This window comes from Cariama cristata, unplaced genomic scaffold (genome assembly GCF_000690535.1).
Source record: "Cariama cristata isolate BGI_N322 unplaced genomic scaffold, ASM69053v1 scaffold7347, whole genome shotgun sequence".
Classification (NCBI taxonomy): domain Eukaryota; kingdom Metazoa; phylum Chordata; class Aves; order Cariamiformes; family Cariamidae; genus Cariama; species Cariama cristata.
Genome location: NW_009627017.1, coordinates 19,586 through 30,639, shown reverse-complemented (window position 1 = coordinate 30,639; position 11,054 = coordinate 19,586). Strand labels below are relative to the sequence as shown.

The 11,054-nt window shown below is 37.1% G+C and overlaps 1 protein-coding gene across 1 annotated transcript in view; it reads right to left on the bottom strand.

Annotated features, from left to right (window-relative positions):
- Positions 1-839: 839 nt before the first annotated feature.
- Positions 840-11,054, bottom strand: part of SCG5 (secretogranin V (7B2 protein)) — a 28,664-nt gene continuing 18,449 nt past the window's right edge. The window contains exons 4-6 of the mRNA XM_009704282.1: positions 10,990-11,054; positions 5,426-5,479; positions 840-1,709 (exon numbers count right to left, since the gene is read on the bottom strand). Coding sequence (XP_009702584.1) covers positions 1,614-1,709; positions 5,426-5,479; positions 10,990-11,054 — 215 coding nt within the window. The 3' untranslated portion in view covers positions 840-1,613. The remainder of the gene's footprint in view (positions 1,710-5,425; positions 5,480-10,989) is intronic.

Genomic DNA, 11,054 nt, shown 5'->3' with positions numbered 1-11,054 from the left:
CAAGTTGCCTCGTGTGAACAGCTGGATTACTCCCATCCCATTCCAGGCAGTGGAACTGGAAGGAGCTGTGCGATTCACACAAACTTCTCAATTTTGTGTCACGTGAGAGTATAAACCCCACTGCATTACATACCATTTAGCTTTCTCTTCCAAATTTTTTTTAAAGAGGAAATATGATGAAAGACATGATAGTTCAGCCTAGAATGTTACAGAGTTTTGCAATCTACCCATAAATGACGTGAGAGGACTGACCCTCTGCATACACAATTTATTACAAATTACTAAGTGCTGGGATAAAAAAAAAGCAAATGCCATCATATTTGTGCCATCCTGTTAACTTTAATCTTATATAGCTAGGACCTTTAGTTTCTGTTAGTTTCTTATCTGTTTTTTCTAAGGGGTCATCATCATTTTACTGTGTCTTTCTGTAGGATGGGGAAAGAAACTCCAGTCTTTTTCCATAGATTTGAAGTTTGAAGCTGTAAGCTAATGCTGTTTTCCATAATTCCAATGCCCCATGCACATGGCTTGAAATATTTCAGATGCACCCTGAAAATAACAAAATTTTAGGTAATTTTATATTCTCGTCTTTTAAAAACGGAGAACCCAGTTTTCTGGAATATAAAGTTCTTCAGTCTTCTAGGGGCAAAAAGGCAATTTAAGCTTCCCGAGCAACTTCCAAGAGCAGCGATAGCTACCAGTGTTATTAGAGTATCATAGTTTTTCAGAAGATCATCAACAGTAATGGCCTTCATATCCTGGATTTAGATTCAGAGGATGTTGACACAACCTTATTAACACAGACAAATGTCTCCATCTTCACTTAGAATATCCCAGGGACTCATAATTTAAGAACTTTATAATGCACAAATGCTGCTGTTACTAAGACAAAGAACAGCGGGGGAGATTAATTTCCACACAACAGCACCATTGATAAGGAAGAAAGATGTGCAAGTGTTCAGGAAAGTTGTGGACATGGAAAGATTAAAACTAACAGAAAAATATTCCAGTGGATAGAATCAAAAAGCAATTCTTTAATTTTTAAATTTGCACAGCAATAACTGAGACAAATGAGCCTCTGAAATATTTTGGAAAATGTCACTTTGCAAACCTTGTAGATTGCTTAAAATGTTTATTAAAATGGACCAAAAGCCAAAATTCTCTGGGTAAAATAAATACTTTGTCTTTGCTAAGAAACAATATTTGTGAACAAAACATAAAACTATAATTTTCACGTGTCAAACATAGTAACATTTAAGATTAGATGCTGGAGTTGGACCGAGCATTTTTTTTACATCTTCCTATTTACAAGCTGCTCATTGAGACCATTTACCTCACATTAGCTATTAAAATGACTAACATTTTTAAAGTTTGCTCCATGACTAAAATAAAAACAACAGAAATGTCCTTTTACCGTAACTTAACAAAAAGCAGAACCATATTTTTGTTATCTAGGAGAACGTACTGTTATAAATACAGCTGTTTTTCATCTACAATTATATAAATAATAAACATGCTGCCATTCACAAGGATTTTAATAGATGATTATACATAAGCAATATCATGATCTAGCAGAGGATGGCATGAGTTTTCATCATTCATTTTTATTGTACTTATTCAGGACCCTTGTCTTCATCTGAAAATTGTGGAACAGACTTCTTTGCTACAACATTATCCAGTCGCTGTCCTTGCAGATACGGGTTCACACTCTGAAAAAGTTTAAAATTAGTTATACTTATTAGAAACAGGGAAACATAAAAAATAACTAGAATAGTGGATATATTTATGTATTTCTTATCTGTCAAATACTTGCAGACTGAAAAGAAAAAAGAAATTGCTCCCAGGGAATAAATTTAAAGGTCAATCAATGTTTTGTTTTCTAATATTTTTTGTGTGCAAGAATTTAATCCAATCCACTGAAAGGAATACAAGTGAAGGAGGACTATCGAGAATATAGGGCAGTCTAAATTAAAAACTGTTTTTTTGCTCCACCTCTCCTTTCCTCAGCCCAGCAGAGAAGCAGCAGCAGCAGACCTAAGTCTCTAATTCTTGAGGCAGGACAGAACTTGTTAGAGAAGTACAGGTAAGCTTTAGCTTAAATCACTAGCCTCTGATGGACCTTATGCTGGGAGACAAGTTAGATACCACGATACCATTTTTGACCAAAGTCTCTTCTTCAGCCCATCTCCTCTCCAGGAAACCCCTCCTTGCATCCTCTCTTGATGCTGAGATAAAAAACTGCTGGCACAGAAGCAGAGCCAAGCAAGGTTTTGGCATAGGAAGCGGCTCTCAAAACCACTGCCAGAACAAGGGAATGCTGGAAAGAAGATCCCTGGAGAGGGTTTAACTTCACATTGCGCCATGCAAGCAGCACAATGTGAGACTGAAGATGAACAGAGCTCCTGTCTCAAAACTGTTTGGAGATCACAGTAATGTAGAAAGCCTATACTTGAATTTTATCTATACCAATAGAGTAAAATGTATTTGCTGTATTTGCAACTATCAAGCAGTTTAGTGGAGTTTCAGAATTAACTGAAATATTATTTACACCCACTTTCTGGCCTGTTACAATGTCAGTGTAAACAAAACTCAAGTATATACTTTCTCCTTCACAGATATAGACAAAAATTCTAGTGTGCTGGTTTTTGATGCCAATAAAAATTGCCCAAGGACAAACTTCAGAAGAATGCAAATTTTCCAGTATCCCCTGATTCTTGTCAGGCTGGCTGTATCACAGAAATTGCTTTTCTTTAGATAATTCCGTGCTTCTTTCACCAAAACATAGGAATTCAAAACTACACACAAAAAAAAGCTTTTAAAATAGGCATGAAATATTTTTTTTTCAAATATCCCAACTATTTGTCAAATCTCTGGAAAAGATTTGAGGTTTGTCTGTCTGTGAGTTTAAGCCCTTGGGTTTCTCCAGATTTGTAGACGCTATCATGAATACTTAATCATAGCACAGCACAGCTCTTTTGCTTACTTCTATTGTTTTTTGAGTGCTTTGCCTGCTGCAAGTGAAAACATATTAAGAACCAGAAGTGAATGTGGAAAAATCTTTGAAAATAAAACTAACACTAATTTAATGCTTTAAATTGTTAAAAATAAGACACGTGTAAATGATTTGTTTCTGTCTGAAGAAGTCCAGTTTAATGTTAATGTAGTGAAATTCGGCTGTTGCATAAACTTCTAGGAATTATTTGAAGATTCTTGGGAAGATTAATTGGTCTTTTTTTTGGAAAGGTACTTGCTTGCTACTTTTTGAAATAAAGGAGAAGAGAATAAGAATACATAAAAATTTGAATTCTTCTCAACTGACAAAAGAAAATACAAAATATAATGCAAAATTTTTGGCTGATTTGGCTTAAAAAAATGTTTAATCCTGTACAGCTGTGCTGAGTTCAAAGTAATACGGTTCTCGAATACCTTTGTGCACAGCTCTGAGCCTACAGCAATGTGACTCAGTGATTACAGAAGCACTCCTGTAATGTTTGGGATGTTATATTCTGGACAGGGCTTTGCTCATGCATAGAAATTAAAAAAAGGGGAGAATTGCTAGTTAAATTAGACATCACCGTAGGCTTCCTTGGCTTGCACTGCAAAAAAATAACACGGTTGCAAATGGTAAATACATGCCTTTGCTATGTATACTGATTATGTGTATGTACGCTTGCATGTGTGTTTAGATGCATACATATAAATATATGAATATACACACAGAATATGTAGTTTTGTAGACTCCAGTATTGCCTCTGTGACTGTTAAACTATAGCGTCGTATAGACACAACACAGTTACTATGTACACAGTTACATAGGACTTGCTTTAAGCTAAAATTGGGACATTCTGACCCCAAAGACCAATCTGTTGCTAGAAGCTGTCCTCCCTAAACTCTCTGTCTGTGCAGAGGGGCATGGAGGAGTGGTGGGGACCACAGGAGGCAGGAGGGGAACCCAGCGGGCTTTTTGGTTTGTGGAAAATAAACTCTGCTGCTGACAGCCCTAGGTTGCTCTTCTGCTGATAAAGTGAAAATCCTGAATTGTTCATTAGTAATCATGGCAGCATTGCTCTCAAACCAGTAAAATACTTTAAATAACAATGAATTTACCATTAAGTGACATATGCGTGTTAAGAAAATAAATCTGCTGCAAAGCAAGAAAGTGAAGCTTAACCTCCAAAATTCTGGGTTACCCCTGGCCACATGGCTATCATGTCTCTCCAGTCATTATTCCTTTTGTATCTGATCACATCAGTAAGCACACGGGCAGAAAATGTACTTTTTTTTCTTTTTTTCTGTCATGTCTGTAGTACACTAATCCTACTTTAACATGCTATTCTAACTATTAATAAGTATTCCAACTAAGTATTTCCAGAGTAAATTCTATTTATTTTAGAGTTAAAATCAGGTGCCTACCATTTTTCCGTTTCCACTAACAAACTCGAAAATCACATGTAAGTGGAAGGCAGATACCAAGCTCAAGATAGACCATTAACTTATGGTTGAACAGTGTTTATTACCAGTGGTGTGGGAATCGGGAAGAAATCAACTCATCTTCTCCCCTTCCAGCAAAGACTTTAGGTTTGAGGCTTAAATAAATAAATAAATAAATCGTCTTCACTGACACTTCAGTTATTTTTAACCAAATTTACTTCGTTTACAATATAAACTGTGCTGTCATATTTTGAAAAGCTACTTTCTGGCAGAGCGCTAGACTTTTTCTTCTTGTGAAAACAATACATCAGCAGCAAAGCTAAAGACTTTGACTCTGCCTGAAAGTGTTTTTTTGGTAAAAGAAAGGCTGACACTACCAAAAAAAAGAGAGATAATAGTGAGGTGGACTGTGCAGAGATTCTCTGTGATGTGTGGATTGCCTTCCTTGTTTCAGGGGCAGAAGGATGAGAACCCATTTGTCTTTGTCTTTCAGGCAAGTGCGACACACAGGTAAGAGTTTCATCTGAGGTAAATCTAAGTATATAAGTGAATCAAATTACATCAGCTAAAGAACCACTTCTACTGTCATTTACACCCAAAAACATACTCACATACACGGATAGTAGTAATTAATTTTACCAATAATTTTAGTAGAAAACTTTAAAAATCTGTTCTAAAGACATTTAAACAATTTTAAATGGTTTTATGCAAATATGATCAATTTAAAAACACAGATAATATAAAGTTTTTAAATTAATGCTCTGCATCAAAGTGCATTTCCTGGAAGCAACAGGCTGTTTAGAGAAAGACATCTTGTACTCGGTGGACAGTCCTGAAGCCTGCTCTAGTAGTTTATCACAGAGATTCCCTGACTTCATGCATTATCTAAGGTATAATGCAGATGCATTAGACTAACTCTTCATTTCAACAATATGATTTTAATTCTTATAGCTCTCTAGATGATACAGGGGCTATAAAATATTCTGATAGTTACCCTCTTTCTTCTTTTTGGACCACCATTAATCTTCTCAAAGAGTAAATTCTTGCTCTGGAAGGGGAAAAAATGCAGCCATCAAATTCATTACACTCTTCTTTTAAAATACGACTTTTGCTATTAAATATTAGCAAGTTTAGAGAGATGTATAATTTTACAGGAAAGAAACTACAAATAAATATTTGGTTATTCCTGCTAACATTTGCTGTTTTTCAGGAGCAGTCACAGTCTTATCAACAATTAAAAAGCCAGTGATTTTCCACTATATTGTGCTATATTATCATCTGTGTTCAGGCAGTAAGTGCTTCAAGTACACGCTGGTATAATAATATAGACTGGATGTTCCCCATCATGTGACACATGATATAAATACTGATATATTTAAAAGAAAAAAAAGACAGAAGGAAGAAAAGAAAAATAAGAGTGTGAGGGAGAGGAAGCAGGAGTCCTGCCTCTGATACATCTTTCTATACATTTGAGGTGACACAAGAACAGGAGCCAAAAATATTTGCTTTACAAGGGATTTTCTAATTCCTTCTAAAACCAGCAATCAGCGTCATTCCTACTGTTTTGTTGTCTTTGCTCATTCCCTTCCAGATATCAACACTTCCCAGCGCAAAGTTCTGCTGAAAGGAATTCAGCGCCAACTCTTCCTTTGTTTAAGTAGTGCCCTGAAAGTTTCTAAAAAACATTTGGTCTGTAACATTTTTAATGGCAAACCTTTTAAAAGCTACCAAAAACATCTTGGCAGAAGAGAAAGTTATGATGATGAGAAAAGAAAAGAAAAAAAAACAACACAAAAAATCCCCCTCTGACTATAGTTTACATAAATGCATCCACATATTGTTGTATTTCATACAAGTAGTGAATTCTAATAAAGTCTGGAATAACACACACATGCTCAACACATTTTGTTTCAATTGTTTATTATGAAGAAAAACAAAACCAAATCCTAACCTGAAAATGGAAGGAGAGAAGAATTACATGTGTAAAAGCAGAACACTGTATAAACAAGGCCATTAATTCTGCTATAAACAACTGACCTAACGTTGATTATATAAATAGAAAGTGTAATTCTAGCGCAAGACAAATTCACCAAACACTTCTACCCTCTCTGCAGCCTTGATATGAGAAAAAACAAACATTTTCAAGTGTTACAATGAAATCTGCCAAAATTGTCTGTTTTGTACTGCTCATGTTCATTAAACCCCAAATTCACAAGGCCTATCTCTTGCCCAACCTCAGTTATTTTGTCTGAGCCGTGCCAAAAGGGAACAGAGATGAAGTTGGCCAAGGGAGACATTCTTGGCTAGTCATTTATGTGAACTCACTTCAGGAAAACTTAAATTTAACATTTTAAAGAAACCCACTGATGCACAAATTATTCTCTTTAAGAAACAAAGCACCACTGAATCCTCTTTGTAAACTATTTGACCTTATACTTTTCACAAGAGGAAAAATAGTGTTTCTGAAATAAAAAGAATTTCGTGACTACTGGAGCTAACGTTTCTGTCACTCAGGAAAATTCCTTGCAATTGAACTGTTCCTGATCAGGAAGATTGTATTTTGTTTAGTCTGTTTGGGAACATTTTAAGACCATAACTACTGCTTAAGCATTATGTGGAGTGCAAAACAAATGAGGTTATGGAGCATGAGCTAAGAGTGTGCTTGTACGGTAACAGCAATCCTGAAAGTATGTTCCACTGCAAAAGGGCCTGAGTTCATCAGCCACCAAAATTTGCCCGTGAAGTGCTCACTATTGTCATCCTTCACCTCAGAGTTGTTAGGAATGAAGGCACAGAGTTTCTCCAGTTAAAGATACACCTCATATGGGGACATGCTGTTTGAATTGCTGCTTTCCCCTCACTCCTGGAGCTTCCTTTGCATCCTCCCAGCTACTTGGATTAGAGTACTACAGGTTGGGATTTGTGTGGGAAAAAACTCAGAAGTTAAAATACTTACAACTAACTAATGCCAGAGAAATTTACCCTAAGATCTTTCAGACTTCACTGAAACTTCTTGAAGTCAGCAATAATCAGCAGCTCTGTAATCTGGACCTGCACAATTGTTAAGCAAAACTAAAAGGGAAAATTGCATTAGCAAGGTTGCATCCTTTCAGGAGGGCTTTTTTTCAGTTAATTTACAATCTTATCAGGAATATCAAGCATGACAATTTCTATTACACCAAACACACTACACCAAGCTAAACAATCTGTACTCTGAAATTGAAGAGGGGGACCAGACCTACCATAACCCATCCTAATAATCACCATTGCCATCCAGATGTGTATCAACATCAGCTGGTAAAGAAAGATGCACTTAATGTTGCTCATTATAATGGAGTTGGAATAAAATAAAATTTGAGTGACTAGTTTCAGGTTTCCATTAAAATAAGGAAGTCAGAGATGGTAACTTCTTTAACAAGGAGTTCAACTTTGTTGAATATTTTTATCCCTGCTTCCCATGTGCCTTTCTTTGTACTGTCTTGGATCCCTCCACTGTAGCTGATAAGCAAAACTGGCATTATTTCTACTATTTGAGTGAAATGTTACCCATTGCTTCAGTAAAAAGAAGTGTTGCAGAAAAACATAGTTGCTTTTAATTTTCTATTTGTACTGATACTGGTGTCAGAAAACACAGTTGAACTTCCGTCCTCTTTGTAACCCCTACATCTGGTAGTGGTTAACACTTTGGGTTTCAACAAATAACAACTTACATATAAGTGGTTTTTAGATATGTATTGTAAATTGTATATTGTAGACTGTCTTCATGCAAGTCTTTCTGGATGCCAACAACACTTCTTCAGACCATCTAAAGAGTCAAGTCGCAAGATGCATAAAAGGCAGACTGAAATGGAAAGTACCTGTCTCCTGCAAGGAAAAGTCTGAACTGAGGGGGGAAAAAGACCCAGAAATCTTAGAAACTATAGTTGCACACTAGGGTGGAAACCTTCAAAAGCCCCTCATCTTACTATTCCTACTGTCCCCTCTATATTTTCCACGTAGGAGGGGGGAAAAAAAAAAAAAAGTCTTCAGGGCTAGGGGGGAGAGCATAAGCTGTGTATCTTGCCCTATAAGCAGAGTCTGTTCCGGAGACTTCCCACAAGTCAGCATATTGATATGTGGAGGGTTGTCCCAAACATAGCAAATTTCTTCCTCTTTCTTCCCTCCCCTAACCCAGTATACACTTATCATGATTTATATATTTGTATCTTCACATCTATTAGCAGTATTTATGCATAATATTTAGCATCTACGTGGAATCACACACTGCGCTGTATGAGATAGCTTCTAGACTTGTTTTGCCTTTATAAAATGTGTCCACAGGGTACTGCAGAGCTCCCACAACTTTGCAAGCATGAGAGTCTGTCACCAAAACAAACCAACCAACCTGTTTCTTTCCCATTATTCATGAACAAGCAGGTCTCTTTTCTTTCTGACCTGCTAATGTCATTTGGGTTTTACTGTGGTTACGCTGAGGAATGCATGCTGGCTCCTTGAAAGGACAAGTCGGTGGGAACTGTAACACTGCCTCAACCGCTCTGCGGCAGGAAAAGGCCGGGGAGAAGCTCCCCCGAGAGCTGCGAGCAGACGCCAGCTCGCCTGGGTCCAGGAGACACGCTGGCTCCAAGGGCTTCAGACGGTGGTGACAGCCTAGTGCCTTCACAGCACGCAGGAGTTCGTGGAAATGTAGTCTGTAAACACATGGCTGCTGCAGCCCCTGGGGCATTTGGTCCTAGGCTCTTCCATGGGAGAAGCAGGAACGGGCTGCTGGTGGGCAGAGGGGGTTTTGGTGGCGGGGGGCAGTGGGAGGATGAGGATGCACACAGCTACCCGCCAGGCAGCCCATGGTCGGCTGTGTTGGTTGTGTACCACCTAATCCAGATGACAGTGAGTGACCTAAAAGATTTGATCTACTTTATCTGTCCTTTATAAAGTCTCAAATAGCTAATTTTTAGAGTGCTTTTCTGCTCTTGTTTTTCTAGAGAGATAAAAATAGCAAAACAAGCCATAAAACCAGATATGGTTGTATTTATCTTTTTAATGTGTAGTAATATACAATGAGGAGGCGATCGGGGCAGTTCTCCTGAATCTCGGCAGAACATTTGCTTATGCACATTACCAGCTGTTTCATCTCTAATTAAAAAGATCTGGAGTTGGCTATGCTGCAGCTAGATATGATTACTGTTTAGTACCTAACAGTCTGTTCTAATCCATGTGTGAGTGTTTTTTTCCCCTGAATTAGTAGTGATGGATGGAGAAATGAAAAAAAGGCCAGCATCCACTAATGATTACCTACCATTTGTTAAGTACGTATGTTGCTGATGACAACACAGTATGTATGCGTGATTCTAAAATATTGCTATAGGCCAAAGATTTACAGAAGCGTTTTTATAGTTTTCAAAATGGTATTTTGAAAGTAAATTACTTCTGAATAATAAGAAAACTAACAGTGTTATCTGGCATAAATGAGCAAGTTCACCATCTGGTGTTTTTAAAATGAAAACCTTTGATGGTAATTACTTAGAATGCAACAAGAGTTTCCAAAATTTGGATTTTTGGCACGATTCTCTCTAGAAACTTAGCACTAACGTAAGTAATTAAGACTATAAATCTTAGACTGGTTTGATTATGAGCGATGAATCATTGTCTCACAATTACCGCAGGAGAAGAGCTGGCAAACATGTGCATTTATCAATATAAGCTTGCAGAGCACTGGTTTAGGGCAATCTTAAGTGTTACAACAATGTAAAATGAGATTTCATTATTTGTTCTAGAAGTATAAATTATGATCATTGTTATTGTTTTCCTGGCCCCTGAAGATGGATTTGGGATTGGACATTTAACTGATGTAATCTAAGATTAAGCAGCAGAGCTTCTAGCCTGCAGAAACAGTCTAGCTGGAGTTATTAAAGTCCTTGTACGCTCAGAGCAAGATATTTGCCCTTAGTGTAGCTGGCTGCATTTATTTTACGCAATGTGTAAAACAGGTTTTCAATATAATATAGAGCACAACCTGAATAGAGGAAGAAGCAGCATCAAGTCCTCCAAAATCCTTAAACCAGAGAGGATTCCATAGAGTAAGTTGTCTGGACCTACATTTTTTAAGGTGTTTAGGCACTGATGCACTCCATATTTTTTTTTTTTTTTTTTAGCATCCAAGTAGCTGAACAGTGAATAGTCACTGAATTTGGATAATTTTTCAAATTAAGGCCCTGTTATGTTTTGAAATCTTGTGCTAAAATCTGCACTAATTTTGGTTAAATGTACATTGTAGTTTGAAATGTGGTTTGTTGCATTTATCAAGCACATACATAGTTGTCATGCTTTGGGACAGGTAATAAGACAAGGATTTCTACTTTCTATTTTTGTGGGCCTTTCATCAATCACAGGCATTATTTCTATATTTTCAAGGGAAAGTTCACCTTTTTGAGAAGTTTCCCTTAGGGTGGTAATTTTTCCAGCAGTAAGCACAATATTCTCCTTGCAGTTTCATAGTATCCCATGCAGCAGACAATACCCAGTTTGACATGCAACAAAAATAAGCAAGAAGGATGTACTCACCCACTTGCCTGTGTTGGGATAGTCATGCTCTGGATCAAAAAGGTGTTGGTGCAGCTGGTAGTTCC